Source organism: Ahaetulla prasina, chromosome 3 (assembly GCF_028640845.1).
Source record: "Ahaetulla prasina isolate Xishuangbanna chromosome 3, ASM2864084v1, whole genome shotgun sequence".
In the NCBI taxonomy this organism is placed as follows: domain Eukaryota; kingdom Metazoa; phylum Chordata; class Lepidosauria; order Squamata; family Colubridae; genus Ahaetulla; species Ahaetulla prasina.
In genome coordinates this window covers 82,669,338-82,690,173 of record NC_080541.1, presented here as the reverse complement: position 1 = coordinate 82,690,173, position 20,836 = coordinate 82,669,338, and the positions used below count along the sequence as shown (strand labels likewise).

General features: G+C 37.7%; 1 protein-coding gene and 1 long non-coding RNA gene across 5 annotated transcripts in view; one reads left to right on the top strand and one right to left on the bottom strand.

The window, feature by feature from the left end:
* Positions 1 to 8,657, bottom strand: part of RPP40 (ribonuclease P/MRP subunit p40) — a 17,846-nt gene extending 9,189 nt beyond the window's left edge. The window contains exons 1-2 of one of the 2 annotated variants that reach the window (XM_058178125.1): positions 8,496 to 8,657; positions 667 to 811 (exon numbers count right to left, since the gene is read on the bottom strand). In XM_058178125.1, the coding sequence (XP_058034108.1) occupies positions 667 to 811; positions 8,496 to 8,552 (202 nt within the window). In that variant the 5' untranslated portion in view covers positions 8,553 to 8,657. Of the gene's footprint in view, positions 1 to 666; positions 812 to 5,870; positions 6,133 to 8,495 lie in introns of those variants that run through there. The other variant, XM_058178124.1, reaches the window with a different exon arrangement.
* LOC131195849 (uncharacterized) lies at positions 6,223 to 20,836 on the top strand. 3 transcript variants are annotated; one of them, XR_009154560.1, is made up of 4 exons: positions 6,233 to 6,357; positions 7,435 to 7,523; positions 11,135 to 11,211; positions 20,718 to 20,836. It is a non-coding gene; the product is annotated as an uncharacterized LOC131195849 (long non-coding RNA). The 3 variants fall into 3 exon arrangements; XR_009154559.1 differs by lacking the exon at positions 20,718 to 20,836 and having other exon boundaries at positions 6,223 to 6,357; positions 6,842 to 7,523; positions 11,135 to 13,815; XR_009154558.1 differs by lacking the exon at positions 20,718 to 20,836 and having other exon boundaries at positions 11,135 to 13,815.

The following is a 20,836-nucleotide window of genomic DNA, read 5'->3' as shown; positions in this document are numbered from 1 at the left end:
TAAAATACACACAAGGTTTGGATGGTTTTTTTTAAAAATAAAATCACACCCTATTGAAAATATAGCACAGAATCACTATTAAGAGGAAGAAGCTTATTTATCTCTAACCAAAAGGGTTCCCTGGATGACTATTATTACAACAGTTTTATGAGTTGCTGCTATATTTTCCCTTCCAACACTAGTGCAGCAATAGCTGGGCCAGGGAATATACTTCCCTCTAAATTTATTCTTGAGAAGCAATACAGGGATGCAATTGCTACTTCTAGTAATGTCAAAAAAGGTTATTGCTTCTGAAAGACAAAGAAAATGTGAGACCTAAGATTTTCATGCAGTGCAGCAGGTTAGCTACTTAACCTGCACATGAGGGAATGCTGCAAATAGAAGGATGAAGATATTATTAAATGGGATTTAATGTAGTTATGTCCCTCGCTGTGGATTTTCAATTTCAGCAAATTTGAATTTGGAAACTTACAGAGTTCTCCATCCTAAATCGAAAGTAAAATATATTCTCTCCTAAGGATTATAACATATTCTGAGATCATAATCATTTATTACCAATTGTGAATCTTGGAACAGGATTGATGGCGTGTATTCCACGGGGTGGGAGCTCAGGAGAGAGAACAAAGTTACTTTCATACTCAGTTATCTAAGTCAATTCTCACTTACCTTTCTTCACAAATGTGTTAATGAATTCTTGGGTCACTAGCTCATGAAGAAATAAATTCTTTACAAGGTAATATTCCCCAATATCAACAACCGCATTTTTTAGGGCTTGTGGAACTATTCCACAATCAGGTATCAGAAAGGACACCTATCAAAAGAACATTTGGGACACAAATCAGATCTTCTATTCATTGATAAAATGGACTGAAACATACATTTTTACATAGTCTCTTGCAAAACATCAAAATGAAACAATGCCATAGAACTTGCACAAAATAGCAGTACCGAATAGCAAATCAGTGTTTAGTCCACTGTATAATACACCATTTCTTGAATCCAAGTCCCATTCGGCGACCCACTTACATCATTGGCTTTCTCGGCTTATAATAGTAACAGAGTTGGAAGGGACCTTGGAGGTCATCTAGCCCAACCCCCTGCTCAAGCAGGAGAGCTATGGTAGATGCCCATCTTCACTGTGGCACTCATACTGACTATTGCATTAAATGTTTATATGCTGCTTGTAGATCAAGTAATCTCAAGGCAGTTTACAAACATTACAATTATAACTACCTTCCCCTCCTCCACAGCATCTCCTTTGAAAATCCAACATCAATTTAATTACCCCATGTCTCTGATGAAATGATGCATAGCCAACTGTTGAATAAATGGATTTTAAAATTGAATGAATTAGCAGAGATGGCGAAATTAACTGCTTTGATCAGAGATAATGGACTTAGACAGTTTTATAAGAGACTGGAAGCCATTTCTACGTGTTAAATACAATAACAGATAGTTAATAGAAGAATTTTAAGATCAGTATAATGGTTAGCTTAACCTGTTGACTGTTCTTTTTACATAATATAATATTTAAAAGGGGAGGAGAATTTATAGTTTTCTTCTTTTCAGAGTCCACAGGATTCTATATGCTTACTATTAAATTTATTTGATATTTGGGTCACTTTTTCTCCTTTTATGTACACCGATCTTCTTTCTTTTTTGTTGTTGTTAGTGCTGGATGCATTTTTGTTTTGTTTGCTTTTCTGTTTTGTATTTTATCTTTTATGATAAAACAAAACAAGTATACTTAAATAGAAATGATGCATAGCTTACAGAAGTTTATGATTTTTAATAAAATCTGCTAATGAGAAACTGTGTTATCAGACTACTTCTAATTTCTGGCTACCAAAAACTAACTCTGATCTCCTGTAATGTCTAAATTATCCAGGGGCCTTAATCTTCTGACTGGAATTTCATTTTTTTCAGTCACTGGGCTCCTGGCATGTGAAGAATTTTTTCAACAAACACTCCTTTGAACAGGCTCCTTCTCAGGCCTTTACTAGAATGTTGATACTCTTGTTAGAAAGAAGGATATTGGGACAATTTTTATAATGCTTTTTGTCTTTTAGCCATTTTAAAGAGGCCAGATTAATTCACTTCTGTTTTATAGCTCCATTGCTCTTGGCTTTATTGATTTCCAGAACTATAGCTGTATTAATCTCTTGCTTACAAAATGAAGTGTTCCGCACTCCCAATACCTTCCCAAGGCACACACTTTTAATTAATTTCATCAGATGCTCAAATTGTTACATGAAACTAGAGCTAGACAGTTGGAATGGTGAAAATGAAATGAAAAATACAGAATCCATGACGATAAGAGTTCTATAGGCAAGTTATTAACATCTAATTTCATTCTACAAATAATAGCAGAATATTGTGCCCTGTATTCTGAACCTGAAACACAGTGGATGGAATCCAACCAATAGCTATGAGATTTTGAGAAACAAGACACCTCCCCTTCTTGCTCATCTATATTGGGAAGTAAGGATTCAAGAGTATTTATATATCTTGCTCTCTGAAAATTATGCAAAAGGGAAATATTTAAAGTATCACAATCAAAGCCTGTAAACTTTTGAGAAATGAAATTGACCTGAATAGATTTTAAACAAATGAGATGAAAGACAGAATACCAAATATACCATAGTAGATGGTTGACTGTTATTACTGTAAAATAAAACGAAATCTATTTTTTAAAGTAATTGCAATATAATGACTCATCAAAAAACTGGTCTACACAAATCTCCTGGTAGATAGTTTTAATTAATTTCATCAGATGCTCAAATTGTTACATGAAACTAGCGCTAGACAGTTGGAATGGTGAAAATGAAATGAAAAATACAGAATCCATGATGATAAGAGTTCTATAGGCAAGTTATTAACATCTAATTTCATTCTACAAATAATAGCAGAATATTGTGCCCTGTATTCTGAACCTGAAACACAGTGGATGGAATCCAACCAATTGCTATGAGATTTTGAGAAACAAGACACCTCCCCTTCTTGCTCATCTATATTGGGAAGGAAGGATTCAAGATTATTTATATATCTTGCTCTCTGAAAATTATGCAAAAGGGAAATATTTAAAGTATCACAATCAAAGCCTGTAAACTTTTGAGAAATGAAATTGACCTGAATAGATTTTAAACAAATGAGATGAAAGACAGAATACCAAATATACCATAGTAGATGGTTTAATTAGACTGTTATTACTGTAAAATAAAAAGAAATCTATTTTTTAAAATAATTGCAATATAATAACTCATCAAAAAACTGGTCTACACAAATCTCCTGGTAGATAGTTTTAATTAATACATAAATGCCTTTTTGTTCTTGTACTGTCTCAAATTTCTTGAGATGCTTCTTACACTGTAGTGTTTTGATACTTTATTCAAAACTCAATGCAATATTAAACACCAAAGCCAGCCAAATAATGAATAACTAACATACCATTACTTGGATGTGGCATATTAAGATACTACTCCAGCTAGTTATAATACAATACTCCCACATACTTAAATATACATAAATCACAATGCATAAGCAGACATGTACTTTCAACACACGCAAAGAACCTCATGTTAAAAAATATAACTGCAACAAGCAGCACCATAAAATTAAAGAGGGGGCAATTAAAATTTAAGATACTTGTTCCTGTTGGTAGCATTATTGAATAATATTTTTACTACAGGGTACTATAATATTTTATTTTTTTGTTCTCTTTTATTTGGTTTAGAGAATAACAAAGGCCTCATTAAACTGGTTCTTCCTGGTATGAATATTGAAAGTGTCAGTGTGGCCTATCACCATTTTTAATGAATATTTTATTTTTTAATAAGCAGTGTTTTATATTATTTAAATGTATTTTTATTAAGAATGTTTTTATTGTAAGCACATTTAGATGCATTGTGGAACAGAGATATATAAATAAGACACTATGTAAGTATCTCATTGGACAGTAATGGTGAACCTATCACATGTGAGTTCATCAACACCCCACAACTATTCTTGAAAGCATGCCTCATTCTCATGCAATTTTGAGAGGGTGCGGAGGTTGCACAAGAATAAGGTGTGCTCTTGGGCATCCTCCGAAAATTCATTTGCATCCCGCTTTTATTATTTTTACAAATAATTCAAGATAGCAAGCATAACCAACACAACTTTCCCGTTTTCCTCAGAACAACCTTGTGAGGTGGGTTGGGCTGGGAAAAAGTGACCAGACCAAATTCACCCAGCTGGTTTTCATAGTTAAGGCAGCACTTCAACTTGGTCTCCTGCTTTCTAGTCCGGTGCCTTAATCATTAGACTAGATCAAATAAATTGGTTCTACTCCTGTTTCATCTTTGTAATTATCTAACATTTCTTTATATAATACTTAGCACCATATGATTGGACTGCATCATTTTTAAATAAATAAAATAAATAAATAATTATGCAAAGGGAAATATTTAAAGTATCACAATCAAAGCCTGTAAACTTTTGAGAAATGAAATTGACCTGAATAGATTTTAAACAAATGAGATGAAAGACAGAATACCAAATATACCATAGTAGATGGTTGACTGTTATTACTGTAAAATAAAACGAAATCTATTTTTTAAATAAATAATTATGCAAAGGGAAATATTTAAAGTATCACAATCAAAGCCTGTAAACTTTTGAGAAATGAAATTGACCTGAATAGATTTTAAACAAATGAGATGAAAGACAGAATACCAAATATACCATAGTAGATGGTTGACTGTTATTACTGTAAAATAAAACGAAATCTATTTTTTAAAGTAATTGCAATATAATGACTCATCAAAAAACTGGTCTACACAAATCTCCTGGTAGATAGTTTTAATTAATACATAAATGCCTTTTTGTTCTTGTACGGTCTCAAATTTCTTGAGATGCTTCTTACACTGCAGTGTTTTGATACTTTATTCAAAACTCAATGCAATATTAAACACCAAAGCCAGCCAAATAATGAATAACTAACATACCATTACTTGGATGTGGCATATTAAGATACTACTCCAGCTAGTTATAATACAATACTCCCACATACTTAAATATACATAAATCACAATGCATAAGCAGACATGTACTTTCAACACACGCAAAGAACCTCATGTTAAAAAATATAACTGCAACAAGCAGCACCATAAAATTAAAGAGGGGGCAATTAAAATTTAAGATACTTGTTCCTGTTGGTAGCATTATTGAATAATATTTTATTTTTAATAAGCAGTGTTTTATATTATTTAAATGTATTTTATTAAGAATGTTTTTATTGTAAGCACATTTAGATGCATTGTGGAACAGAGATATATAAATAAGACACTATGTAAGTATCTCATTGGACAGTAATGGTGAACCTATCACATGTGAGTTCATCAACACCCCACAACTATTCTTGAAAGCATGCCTCATTCTCATGCAATTTTGAGAGGGTGCGGAGGGTGCACAAGAATAAGATGTGCTCTTGGGCATCCTCCGAAAATTCATTTGCATCCCGCTTTTATTATTTTTACAAATAATTCAAGATAGCAAGCATAACCAACACAACTTTCCCGTTTTCCTCAGAACAACCTTGTGAGGTGGGTTGGGCTGGGAAAAAGTGACCAGACCAAATTCACCCAGCTGGTTTTCATAGTTAAGGCAGCACTTCAACTTGGTCTCCTGCTTTCTAGTCCGGTGCCTTAATCATTAGACTAGATCAAATAAATTGGTTCTACTCCTGTTTCATCTTTGTAATTATCTAACATTTCTTTATATAATACTTAGCACCATATGATTGGACTGCATCATTTTTAAATAAATAAAAATTTGCTTCTCCCTTCTCAACAGCCTCAGCCGGGCGGTCCCTCCCCACTCCGGGCACTCACCCCGTAATTGAAAGCGTGCTCCCGCACGTGCGCCACATGTCGAGATCGCGCGTGCTGCACGTGGCTTCTCTCGCACACCAGCAAGTGGCGGGGAGATTCGCGGATCCACCGCAGAGGCACAAACATCGTCGTTTCCCGCGCACGCACCCGTTGCGGAAACCGGGCTGGAAAGACAGAACTGAGGCGTGGGGGGGGATCTCTACGTCACGCTTTCGTAAGGAGGCGGAGAAGAGAGCCAGGAGCCCGCCCAGAGGCGGGGCAAATGTTAAGTGGTCCAACGCATAGCCAAAACGTACCGCTGAAGCCTCCGCGCCCTTACTTAGGTGCCAGGAGCAGAAGGGACGGTTTGGGAATAAAAAGCCGTTTGGGGCAACAGAGTACTTTGAAAACCTTAGGCTTAGAGCGTCCTGGCTGGGGAATTCTGGGAGTTGAAGTCCAGCCATCTCAAAGGGATTGAGGTTGAAAAACTGCGTTATAGCAAAAAATGGTAAGAAATTTTCATGCATCCAAATTATGTTTATACTTTTACCTGTTATCTTATATATGATTGACAAAATAAAAATAAATAAATAAAAATAAAAAGATAAAAAAGTAATAAAATAAACGGGGCTGCAACTAGACATGATTCAATGAATGATGATTAAATCCTAACCTAACCCAAAGTGAAAGTTTAGTCTCAGGTCTGCCCAGGGAGAGGGGAAGCAGGGATATCCTGTACACAAAGTGTGAGTAAAAAATAAGGCCAAGTGGTGATATTTGTGAGCTGTAATGATCAGTTTTAATACTGAGATTTTTTTCAATTCAATTCCCTTGGCAATTTGTCTTCTCCATCCTATATTTCCTATAACTTACACAAATTGAAGTGGTCAAAATACTATTTTAATACATATATGATTCCTAGGTATTTTTTTTTTATCCTTGTGGTTCTTTTCATTTTTTCCTTTTCAAATCTCCTTTTATTGAGATTATAGGACCTCTGGACAAGAGTATATCAAGGTTACATTCAATGCTAGGAGTCGTTATCAACCTGAAACGATTAAAGATGGCTTTAAAGCACCTCAACTGTAAACCGGGAGGAGAGAGATGTAATTTCTCGATTGATGTTATTCTTGATGTTATAGAAAACCATTTACCAAGGTGTGTGCAAGAAGAAGAGCCCTTAGAGTTACAGGACTGTGAATCTCAGGTTTTTCTTTCTTGAATATCAAATCTGGAGATCACAATCTTTTCAGACAGATTTATTCTTCCATATTTTTTTTTAATTTTAGCAATATAACTTTTGGGAAGGAAGTAGGGCAAAAGTGGAAGTTATGAAATATGCATCTAAAGTAACCCAGAGACTCATATAATCAAAGTGTAGGGTTAAACCTTTTAAAAACTTAAATTATGTACCTTCATCCTGGAACTGTTGCTTGCATGTGAGGCTGACTGGGGAATTCTGGGAGTTGAAGTCTGCAAATCTTGGCAAAACTGCCACGGTTGGACAGCTTTGCTCTAACCAAAACCACTACTTAGGTTGCTATGAGATAAACATAAATTTACTTTATTCTGACCATTTCCATAGATCTCAGGGGCTGAGAAAGAAAGAGGGATCAATCATTTGCTGACTTACCTACAGGTCAGCAAATCAATCATTTGCTGATCTACCTACAGGTATTCATTTAGCTCTTTCTCTCCAAGTGACATATCTAATCAATGCTCCTTTTATATCCAGCTAGAAATGTTTACTCTAGAGGGTGAGGTGTTCCAGGCAATTGTGTCCTGACAATTGACACTTAAATGTTTATGTATACCAGTTGCAGCCACATTGCCAAGTAACAGTGGTCCATACATTTTACAAAATGAGATTTTATTCTCCTGTCTCCATGAAAAGAATAAGCATTTCTTAATTATGAATCATGCCTTAAGTTTTATGTGCAATGTCTTTTTTTCCTTTGCAATAATTTTCTGAGAAAAATATATTAATGTGAGATTTGCCTACACTTTAAGGCAAAGAGCCAAAGTAGACATAATTGGATCACTAATCCACAGTTGGCTCTGACCTCAAGCTAAATCACTTACCTCTGGTGTTCCTGCTAGCTGCTATTAGCAGTGGAAAGTAGCAGCTGTATGGGCAATTTATTTGGGAACTGACTAGCATTTGGGGAAAGGATTAAATGATTATCTCTGCACTCCAGAGTCTCTCCAAGTTACTTTTCAGGAGAAGAAATATAAATGTGGTGAGAGCCATTCACATTCTTCCCATGTTATACTTACTTGGCCCTAAATAATGTTATAGATTTGTTGCATACGAATGTACTTCAGCCAGGGAATGAACTAGGTAGTTTGTTTCCTCTTAAGACTTGACATGGGAACAAGGACGCTGATAAAACCAGTAATGCAAACAGCAGAGTGACAATATACAAAAATAATTCCAAATTATAGGAAGGACTCAATAGGTGGATAAAAATGGCAAATCCAGTCTAAACATCTGGCTGACGATGCAAACAACCACCATAATAATACATTAAGCTTGTATGCTGCCTGACTCTCACAATTCTGGGCAGTTCACAACAATCAAACAAAGAAATTACAATGAAATAAATAACTAAAAGATAAAGACAAAAGATAACAAGCATGACAGACCAGATGGAATGGAGTCTCACTGAACCTTGCCAAAGTACATCTAGATTTTGGGGTCATCTAGATTTTGAGGAACCCTCATTCCAAAGGGCAGATGCTGCTGCAGAGAGCCCATGTGTCAGGATCCCAATAGATGACATTGTTTCATCAAAGGAAACCAGAGGATGCCACCCCTGCAAGATAAAAACAATCAGGCTGATGTTATGGGTGACAGGTAATCCCTCAAGTAACTAGGCTTTATGCCATGTACAATTTTATAAATAGTAACCAGCACCTTGAATTGTATCTGGAAGTAAACTGGCAGCAATGCTGCTTGGGCAGCAGAGGTATTACACGGGCATACCTAAAGAAGCCCATCACAACTTGCACTACTGCATTCTGGATCAACAAAATTTTTTGGATGGTCTTCAAGGGAAATTCCATGTAGACCATGTTGCAGTAGCCAAGCAGCAAGGTGATGAGAGCATGACTGATTGTACGAAACCGTTTTTCTTGTTCCAATATGGGAAAGTGCATAGCTAACGCACCAGATGGAGGCTTGGTAACACTCTTTAAGGAAGAGCTGCAAATCTGGGAACACCTTCAGATTGCATATGAACCCGGAGTGGTACCCCACCAAGATCGAAAGTGGAATATCCCCAGATCTGGGTTTGCACCTACAGTCCTGGTATGCTCGAGTTGGAGGCAGTTCCTTCTCATCCAATGTCACACAGCTTCCACTAAAATATATACCATGTTTCCCTGAAAATGTCTGTCTTTCCCTGTCTTATAGTTTTTTGAACCCTGAAATAAGCCTTATTGCCATGCGCTCAAAAGCCTGATTGGGCTTATTATCAGGGGATGTCTTATTTTGGGGGAAACAGGTATTTAAGTAAAAAGGGTACATTGTTGAGCATTATAATAAGGTCTTATATCACTTCCTAAGCCTGCATTATGGAAACATTACTGACCCATTAGGATGCCAGCCAGAATAACTAGAATCAAACTAAACAACTAAACCAAGCTAAATTGAATGCATAATGCTGACATTCTAATTGCCAATTGCCAGGGAAGCCTCAAGCAAGGCACTCTTGCATGGCTAATCTCTCTGAAAGCTTTCAGTACCCAGTGCTTCTTGGAGAAATGATATTAGGACTCTTGTTTGACAGAATACTTAACTGAAAAAATAATTATTTACCTAAGGAACAAGCCCCTTCCTAACCAGGAAGGGAAAATAGATACAGGAATAAGGAAGATTCATGAAGATATTTCTTAAGCTCAGGCCATTTTGTACATTTGTTTCAAAGAGAAATAGTTGCTATAAGAAAGCTTTCACTAGATTAGGATCATGGTCTGATGAAAGAGGGCAGCGACTCATTGAATAACCATGTTCATCATTCACGTTCCTTCTTGCACAAGTAATTCTCAGTTTATCACCATTTCTTTAGCAACCACTAAAGAATGTGAGTGGAAAAAGTGACTTACAATTGGTCCTAACACAACAGTCATAGCATCCCCTTGGTCTGGGTAATAATGTGTGTATTTATGTATTTATGACAGTTGTAGCATCTTAGGGATATATGTTCACCATTTGTGATTTTCTCAGCCAGCTTCTGACAAGCTTCTGACAAGCAAGTGCAATGGGTGAATTGTTTTAATGGCCACACCCTTCCTTTAAGAACTGCAAAGATTCACTTAACAATTGAGGCAAAAAAGTCATAAAATCCAATATGATTCATTTAACAACCACCTTGCTTAGCAATAGAAATTTTGGTCCCAAATGTGGTCATAAGTCACGGACTACCTCTACCGCAATGGGAAGAAAGCTCCTATGGATGGAACTTTCTCCCATGGATGCAATGTTTCCAACTGCAAATAAGAAATGCTAATAATGATGAAGTATTTAATTGGACTTAGGGTAGAGGCGAAGAATTAGAGCCATCTTCTTCCTTTGCTAGAGTTTCAATCTCCCACATGCTAATTTATTTAAAATTAAAAATGCCCTGGGGCTACTTCCAAGCATTCATGTCATCTGTACCATTCCCTCTAATAAAAAAATCAAGGTATAGCTGAATTCCAAATTGTCTGTTCACTATCAGACAAGTTTAAATAGCCTTTGCAACAAAAGTGATACACAAATATGCTTTTAAAAAGCATGACTATTGCAGCTACTAAAACCATATAATCCTGTTATAGAATGGGGATATAAATAGGACAAAATTAACCAATCAACTAATGTAGTCATTGCAATAGGCTAGGTTCAGGGATGAGGGATGGGATGGTTATCACAATCCTGATGTAAAGAACCACAACTGAAAACCTGCCCCCAGTTATTTGTATTTTAAGTATTTTTTATTGGGAAAGCCTCATAATGTTGAATCATAAGGTCACTTGCAACTCTATGATTCTATGGTTCAGGTTGCTGAGATTCACCTTTTGCTCATAAAGCATCTTGTATAGCTGAACTACTTGCTTTAACATATTCCTCTGGGTAACTGAAAAAATATTAAGTAACATGCAAGGAAAGAAACATATATCCATCCATTAAGATAAAGTGTAAAAATTGGGGGGAGGGGGGGAGATGGGTCAGTTAAAGCAAAATTGTTCAGAATTGTCACACTGGCCGAAAACACTTGATGTCTTCCCTCTCTATTTTTTCCTAGATACAGTTTTTACAACTTCTTAACTGAAAACCTAGAAGTATATCAGACTGCAATACGGAGCAGAAAATTGAATTAGGGTGATTTAATTTTAATTTTCATGCATTCCAATTAATCTGTTGCAATTAGGGCATAATTAAATACAAATGATTTGTATACTTTTAATGTAATGTTTGTTTTATTCTACTGATTTGAAATGCTGTGAAAGATTTGTTCTTCCAGTTATTCAAAACACAATTTTGAAATGGAACCAATTTATTACATTAAAACACACAGAATGATTCATCTAAATGCACAGATACCCCATTTCCCTACAGAAGTAGTGATAAATCTTCCTTCTGAATCCCCATTTTATCTCTATAACTTTAAACAATATTTTCTTCAAATATTTTCTCCAACTTTCTCTATGCAAAAACCTCACAGATGTAGGTTAGCAAGCGAAAAAAAGAGATTGCCTTTTCTAAGTTCTATAACAGATTTCAAAGCTAACTGGAGATTTAAACCCAGGCTAGATAATATGACATCCCAATTTACTGCCTTCTCAATGCTGGGCTACAGCTGTCATGCTTCCTGAGATTGAGGCACTGCTTCCATATTTGGATTGCAAAACTTCATACTACCAGTAAAAAAATAACTTTCTGCGGATTTTTCATTTCTAGTCATTGCCATTTACAGGGGGAAATACTCATCTCCGTTTCAAGGCCAGTACTATCCAAATACATTTTCGCGGTCATGTGGCCAGCATGAGATCACGGAGCACTATTATCCTCCCACTGAAGTGGTATTTATTTATCTACTTGCATTTGTATGCTTTCGAACTGCTAGGTTGGCAGGAGCTAAGGTGAAGATGGGAGCTCACCCTGTTGCTTGTAGTCCGGGTCTCAAACTTGGGCCGACAAGCCCAGCATTTTAATCACTGAGCCACCCCACCCTGCTGCCCTATATTACCAGTAGAAAAAAGGATCTTTCATTATCACTTTGCTACCATCAAGAGTGTTAAAGTCCATTTCCATGGTAGCCTTCCTTATCTTAAGGGAATTGTGCTCTAATAGACAAGGAATGAATCAGATTGGAACAAGCTATGATAAGGTTTGTCAGAAAAAAGTGCTGATAGACTTGCATTCTATAGCACTTTTGCATGGCTTTTGGTTATGGAAATTAGTATGTTGGGAAGGTACCCACTGGAGAAGATTACCAGTTGTCAGGAATCACATGCAATAAACTAGAGAGTTTGGGGTTATACTGTTAGTTTTGGAAAGCAAATGTTTGCTTGTATAAATATACATTTTGTATGTGTGTGTGTGTGTGTGTATGCACGTGTACATACCGGTATTTATATTACAATACCACTTTATAGCAAACCTATTTTTAGTAGAGAAAAGGGTAAAAGCATGTAACTAATCTATGTACAGCATATAAATGTTGACTGAAATCATTAAAACCCCAAGGTTTCCATCAGAGCCTGAAAACATAAAGAAAGCTTTGTCTGGTGCAAAGATAAAATCATGAAAAAGATGCCAGATAACCAAAGCTTTTTGTACAGGTAGTTCTTGACTTACGACTACAGTTGAGCCCAAAATTTATGTTGCCAAGTTGAGTTTTGCCCCATTTTACAACTTTTCTTGCCACATTTGTTAAGTGAATCATTGCAGTTGTTAAATTAGTGACATGGTTGTTAAGTGAGTTTGGATTCCCCATTCATCTTGCTTATCAGAAGTTTGCAAAAGGGGATCACATGACTCCAGGACATGGCAACTGTCATAAATATGAGTCAGTTGCCAAGCATCTGAATTTTGATCATGTGACCATGGGGATGCTGCAACGGTCGTAAGTGTGAAAAATGATCATGTCACTTTTTCAGAGCAATTGTAGCTTTGAATGGACATTAAATGAACTGTGGTACGTCGGGGACTACCTGTACTCTGCTTTTAAAAAGTCTCTTTTAAACTCCTTTTTTAAATAATCAGACAAAGGGATAAATAGAAGAGAGGAAATTTTTCTGCTATAATATATGTATATCTGCTATAATATCTGTATATCAGAGGTGGGGTTTAGCAGGTTCTCACCAGTTCTGAAGAAACGGTAGCGGAAATTTTGAGTAGTTCAGAAAACCGGTAGTAAAAATTCTGACTGGCCCGGTCCCATTTATTCTGACTCCTGAGTCCCAGCTGATCAGGAGGAAATGGGGACTTTGCAGTAAGCTTCCCTTGGATTGGGGAGGGAAAGGAAGTTCTACAGTATCCTTCCCTGCCATACCCACCAAGCCACGCTCACAAGCCATGCCACACCCACCAAGCCACACCCACAGAACCGGTAGTAAATTTTGAAACCCACCACTACTGTATGTGTACATAACATGAAGATTGTATTTCAGCATGTGGTGACCGCCATTTGGTAGCCAGCCAGATTTTTAGAGAACGTTAATGCACCCCTGCTTATATAAACCATTGCTTATTAACAATATAAAATTGCTTATTAGCAATATAAAGTATATATGAGAGCCAGCTTGGTGCAGTGGTTAAGGCATCAGACTAGAAACCGGGAGACTGTGAGTTCTAGTCTCACTTCAGGCTCAAAGCCAGTTGAGTTACCTTGAGCCAGTCATTCTCTCAGCCCTAGGAAGGAGGCAATGGCAAACCACTTCTAAAAACTCTTTGCCAAGAAAATTGCAGGCATTCTTCAAGAACTGGACACAACTGGATGAAAGAAACAGAAGGGAAAAAAAAAAGATAAACAGTATGTATCACTATCCACAAAGGGATGGAGCATTCAGCTTGAAGGTTTAGAAAAAGTTAATGAAATGTGTTTCCTTTTACTGTCCTTTTACTGAAGCAGATACAATTTCCTGTGGGAGTTTTTAATGGAAAAGACAGGCTCAGTAAACAACTCTTGCACTGCAGTTAAAACAGTGCTAGCTGGCTAGTTAATCCGAGACTCCTAGAGCTCCCTCTTGTATAAAATGATCAGACAACATTCAAGTATTCTGATGGGCATTTAACACCAAATTTGGGTGCTATACATTTTATTTTAATTCAGCGGTAGGATAAGGGTTGCTTATTTCAACAAAATCACACTGCACTACATATATTTATAGTCTGAGCTTTTGTGCCTTGTATTCCGGCAGACTTTAAAGGAAATCTAGTGCCAATTGACTAAGCATTTTGGCAAACAGGCCATCCACTGTTAATTGCTGCTTACATTTTAGATCTTTTCTCTCCTTCCTTCGCCTTAAATTTGTTTAAAATTATACATAAATTATGCAAAAATACTGGAATCCAAATTGCATTATTGTAGTTCTTGGAGCATAAGACTCATCACAATATGGAGATATCTTAGCAAAAATTATGAGAGCTCTTAAAGATTGTTTTTACTATCCATTGAATCCTAATTTAAGTAAAGTATTTATGTGAATTTGGCTTTAATTGACATGAGTAAAATTTGTGCTTAAATTCTGGAATATTAGCTTCAATAAGGCGCAGTGAAAGACGGTTTCCATAGCTTGGAGAGAGAAAATAGCAATATGATGTTTGGAGTTTTTGTGGGCTTTAGTAAGAGAGGATTCATAACATTTATTATGTTTTCCAAGGAGTAGTAAAGATGGATAGTAACAGGAAAATATTAGTCATGGGAATACTATTATTTTTGTTTCAGGATTTATATTTTAGGCATTGCAATACCATCAACACATTAACCACTTTAGAGAAATTATAAAACAAGAATGTGTTCTCATATAGTAATTTGTTTATGTCCTAAAACAATGGCACATCATCGCTTTGGGCTCATTTAAAATTTTGAGTGCATTGAAGATGCTCCCACAAAGTGACTGTCATGGGGCTACAGGGTGAGAGAGAAGTAAAAAAAAATCTCTTTACTGGCAGAAAAACTGGTAAGTTTGCTCTCTGTCGTGATTTTTATTTTCTGAAACTTCCTGTGGAATGACATGGAGGTCAGAGACAGAAAGAAGAAACCAGAAGCTGCAATTTCACTATCTTGCAGATCAACTTCACATTAATTAAAAGAATTTGAAAGCAAGGTGGTATAGAAAGTTAGCACCTACCCTTCTCCTAGAAGAACAAAATAGTTTAGGAACTATTAAAAAGGCAGAATATTATACCTCCCTGGATGAGAAAAGGAGATACATCAGGGGTGAAATGTAAAATTTGTTACTACCGGTTCTGTGGGCCTGGCTTGGTGGTGGTGGGTAATGTGACGGAGTGGGTGTGGCCAACTTTTTTTTTAAACTTTTAAAAGCATTTTTTCTACAACCTCTTCAGCCAAAGAGGTTGTTAAAAAATGCTTTTAAAAGCCTGTGATGATCAGGCAACTCAGCTGGGATCGCCAGAGGAAAAAAAGCTTTTAAAGGGTTCTGACAATCCCAGCTGAGTTGCCTGATCGCCCGAAACTTTTAAAAGAATTTTTTCTACAACCTCTTTGGCCAAAGAGCTTGTAGAAAACATGCTTTTAAAGGGTTCTGATGATGCCAGCTGAACGACGCAATCATCAGAGACTTTTAAAAGTTAAAAAAAAAAACCCTATGATGATTGCATGGCTCAGCTGGGGTGGGGTTGGGTGCAGGGATTTTGGCTACCGGTTCTCTGAACCACCCGCCACCATTTGCTACCGGATTGGGCGATCCGGTCCCAACGGGAGCATTTCACCCGAGATACATGATCTTGGAAAGCAATCCCCACCTTTGTTAATTGCCCCAGAAAGACTGGGCCATCCTATCTACAAGACAAAAGACTTTCACCCTCAGGACATAATAGGATTAGCCCAGTGGTGAAATGTAAAATTTGTTACTACTGGTTCTGTGAGTGTGGCTTAGTGTGGAGGGGTAATGTGACTGGGTGGGCATGGCCAACTTTTTTCTTTTTCTTTTAAAAGCATTTTTTCTACAATCTCTTTGGCTGAAGAGGTTGTAAAAATGCTTTTAAAAGCCTCTGATGATCAGGCAACTCAGCTGGGATCGTCAGAGGTGCCTTTTAAAAGCAATTTTTCTACGACCTCTTCAGGTAGAAAAAAATGCTTTTAAAAGCCTCTGACGATCCCAGCTGAGCTGTGCGATCATCAGAGGCTTTTTTTTAAACTTTTAAACGCATTTTTTCGGCTGAAGAAAAAATGCTTTTAATAGTAATAAAAAACCCTCTGATGATTGTGTGGCTCAGCTAGGCATGGGAGGTGCAGGGATTTTTGCTACCGGTTCTCCAAACAACCCACTGCCATCGCTACCAGATCGAGCGATTGGGAAATCCGGTCCGAGCGGGAACATTTCACCCCTGGATTAGCCCTCTACCCATCTCACCACATGGCACCTGGGAAGATTACTTCACGCAGCAATATTTTATTTATTTATTTATTTATTAATTAAACTTTTATACCGCCCTTCTCCCGAAGGACTCAGGGCGGTGTACAGCCAAGATAAAAAGCAATAAATATACAAAGTTAAAAATCAATTTAAAATACTTATTCAATGGTGGCCAAATTAAAACCGTCAAATTGACGAACCTAAAATACCCCATATAAAATTACAGAAGATTTAAAAATTTAAAATTAAAATTTAGAAATTTAAAAAGTCTAAAAAATCAGTCCAGTCCCGCTTGAATGAATAAGTGAGTTTTTAATTCACTAAAGGTCCAAGGTCAGATATTTGGCGCAAACCGGGGAAGGTCGCTCCAGAGTAGGTGCTCCAACAGAGAAGGTTCCCTGGGGGCCGCCAGCCGGCATTGCTTGGCGGACGGCACCCTGAGGAGACCCTCTCTGTGGGAGCGTACGGGTCGATGGGAGGCATAGGGTAACAGCAGGCGGTCCCGTAAGTACCCGGGCCCTAAGCCATGGAGCCATGGAGCGCTTTAAAGGTGGTAACCAAAACCTTGAAGCGCACCCGAAAGACCACAGGTAGCCAGTGCAGACTGCGCAGGAGTGGTGTTACCCGGGAGCAACGTGGTGCTCCCTCAATCACCCGCGCAGCTGCATTCTGGACTAGCTGAAGTCTCCGAGTGCACTTCAGGGGTAGCCCCATGTAGAGAGCATTGCAATAATCCAGACGAGAAGTGACGAATATTCAACCAAGCCTCGGACTCAAGACAACCTACAAAATTACCCCTGCATGACCTCATGGGAATCTGACAACCAATCAGAATACATTTCTTTCACAGGAACAGGAAGCAAGGTCAAAGCCCAAGAGAGGGTATAAATATATCTCACTCCCCAACTCCATCTAGTCAGCTACCCAGGACTTCAAACCATGTGGTCCTGTCCACCATTAAACCATCTTTCCAATCAGCTTCCGTGTTTCCAGTGTCTGTCTTCCCACATGGAACTGAACCCAGATGGACATTTCTTCCAAGAGTTGGATAACCAATAAAACCTTTTTGGCCTACAGTACTGTTGAATCAGGCGGGTGTCACTTTCAGTGTTAAGTACATACAGATACTTTGCCCCTAAGATTTGTTGAACTTAGTGGCAGTTGATCTGTTTCTTCCATCATTGCTTTGGCCTTCTCCTCTAGCTTTAACTTGGGGAATTTTGTTTGTGGATATTATGTGTGCTTTATGGGTTTCTTTTATTGTCTCCTGTTTGAGGATTACTTTAATGAAAAGCAGACTAAAATTATTATAAAGCAATAAAGATGCTTGGAATAAGGTTTTAGCTTTTTTCCTGTGCTGCAGCAGTCCTGCATTCCATTCCAAATACCTTTGATCCCCTGGGGCAAAATCTAACTAACAGACCAGAGCCATTGTCTCTTCTTTCCTTTCCTGAAACCAGCTTTTGAACTTATAAACCTTCCCAGGTGTATTTTGACAACATATATGAAGGGCTGCAAGAAAGGGAACAATTGTCTCTATCCAGTTCAACTAAACTGTCATTGGGAAGAATAACTGGGATGCCTTGTTCTGCTTTTTTTCCCCTTGCACAATTATTCTTTTCTAATTATTTCTATTCTGTTCAATTATTCTTCTCTAAATCCAGTTTTATTTTGTTGACTTCAAGGTATTACCATATGCATACAGAGAGGCTGCTGTTGTTGTTAGTTGCGAAGTCGTGTCCAATCCATCGCGACCCCATGGACAATGTTCCTCCAGGCCTTCCTGTCCTCTACCATCCTCTGGAGTCCATTTAAACTCATGCCTACTGCTTCAGTGACTCCATCCAGCCACCTCGTCCCCTTCTTCTTTTGCCCTCAATCTTTCCCAGCATTAGGCTCTTTTCCAGTGAGTCCTTCCTTCTCATTAGGTGGCCAAAGTATTTGAGTTTCATCTTCAGGATCTGGCCTTCTAAAGAGCAGTCAGGGTTGATCTCCTCTAGGACTGACTTGTTTGTTCGCCTTGCAGTCCAAGAGACTCGCAGGAGTCTTCTCCAGCACCAGAGTTCAAAGGCCTCAATTCTTTGGCGCTCAGCCTTTCTTATGGTCCAACCTTCACAGCCATACATTGCAACTGGGAAAACCATAGCCTTGACTATACGCACTTTTGTTGGCAGGGTGATGTCTCTGCTTTTTAGTACGCTGTCTAGATTTGCCATAGCTTTCCTCCCCAGGAGAAAGCGTCTTTTAATTTCTTGGCTGCAGTCCCCATCTGCGGTGATCTTGGAGCCCAGGAAAATAAAATCTGTCACTACCTCCATTTCTTCCCCATCTATCTGCCAGGAATTGAGAGGGCCGGATGCCATGATTTTAGTTTTCTTAATGTTGAGTTTCAAGCCAACTTTTGCACTCTCCTCCTTCACCCGCATCAAGAGACTCTTTAGTTCCTCTTCGCTTTCTGCCATTAGAGTGGTATCATCTGCATATCTGAGGTTGTTGATATTTATCCCGGCAATCTGAATTCCAATTTTTGATTCATCTAGCCCCGCCTTTCTCATGATGTGCTCTGCATATAAGTTAAATAGACAGAGTGATAGTATACAGCCTTGCCGGACTCCTTTCCCAATTTTGAACCAATCAGTGGTTCCGTGTCCAGTTCTCACTGTTGCTTCTTGACCCACATACAGGTTTCTCAAGAGACAAATAAGATGGTCTAGTACTCCCATCACTTTAAGAACTTGCCACAATTTGTTGTGATCCACACAAGCAAAGGCTTTAGCATAGTCAATGAAGCAGAAGTAGATGTTTTTCTGGAACTCCCTAGCTTTCTCCATGATCCAGCGTATGTTGGCAATTTGATCTCTAGTTCCTCTGCCTTTACAAAATCCTGCCTGTACTTCTGGTAGTTCTCGATCCACATACTGTTGGAGCCTAGCTTGTAGGATTTTAAGCATAACCTTACTAGCATGTGAAATGAGTGCAATGGTGCGATAGTTTGAACATTCTTTGGCATTGCCTTTCTTTGGAATTGGAAGAGAGGCTACAGAGAGGCTACAGATTTTAAAATAGTAACATTAAGATTATTTTTCATTTAAAAAAACAAAACAAAATTGCAGCTGGACTTTTTCAGGTGTTGTAATTACTTCCATACGGTTACTGACCAGCGATCTTGACAGAAGCAATAATAATATGGCAAAGTGCTAAAATAGTAAGCAAACTCTAGTAATATTTTTTTTTAAACTCCATACAGAGACTAAAAACAATAGAACAAAGAATAGAATTAATTCTTGATAGGTTTTTCAAGCAACAAAATAAAATTTAGCAAAATTTGAAGAGTTGGGCAATAAGTCATTCTAATTGGGCAATAAGTAAACAGTGGGTGAGTGGCCAGGTACATGACTAAAAAGAATGATTATGAAGTGAGTGCATGTGTTCTTTTTAAAAAGGGATCATAGAAAAGGAAATGAACTGTAAATTCAATGGCTCCAATTTCACATGGGCAAAACCAGATAGTAATCTCTTAAATTTCTCTTCTAGAACATCTATGGGTAGCATGTTTATGCAAACCAATGTTAAATCTTTTTTTTTTCAGTTTAAGAGTAGTTTTAACAGTAAGGTGGGTGGCATATAAATTTAATAAATAAAAATTTAGCCCCAGCAATTTGATTTGGGTAATCAGCTGGGTAGACAATGCTTTTTAAAAAGAATTCTTTAGGTATTAAAGGTCAGTCTAATTGCCTAGCCATGCACATTCACATGGGTAACAGCTATTTTTTTGTCACCAACTCCTGCCTTTCTGAGAGGATGGTGTACTTTTACAACTAAGAGGCAGAAGCTGTTAGACTGAGGGAGAAACAAGTGGAATTTAACTTCTCCCACAGATCTACATTTTGAGAATTGAGATAGAAGAACAGAGAAATCCTGGCTTTTACCACCTTCTACAGCCTCAGAATTAAGTGATGTCATGCTGGCAATGCCCACCCTGGTCCCCCGAGGTCATATACAACCCTGATGTGGCCTTCAATGAAATCGAGTTTGACACCCCTGTGCTAGACTATTATAGTACACTTCTACCAACTTATGGTTTGCTGAGAATGTTGCATGTATTTCTATAAATCAGACTTAATTTATTATCAGTTTTACTTTTTAAAAAAAAATTTTTTTTATCGTTCGTGTGATTTACCTCTATTCACAGACCTATAGACAGCATGGCCAGGAAGTTATATTATAAAAATTATTTCTGTGCCACTTCTCACTGCCCCGTTTACATTTTTTTATTACCAGAAAAATACATCTGTTGCACCCCAGTGTGAGGGAGAGATGCTCCCTAGAAGATGACAGAAACTATGAAGCTGCTACTCCAAGGCAGAGAATCATGGACAGGGGGTATAGAACCAGGAGGC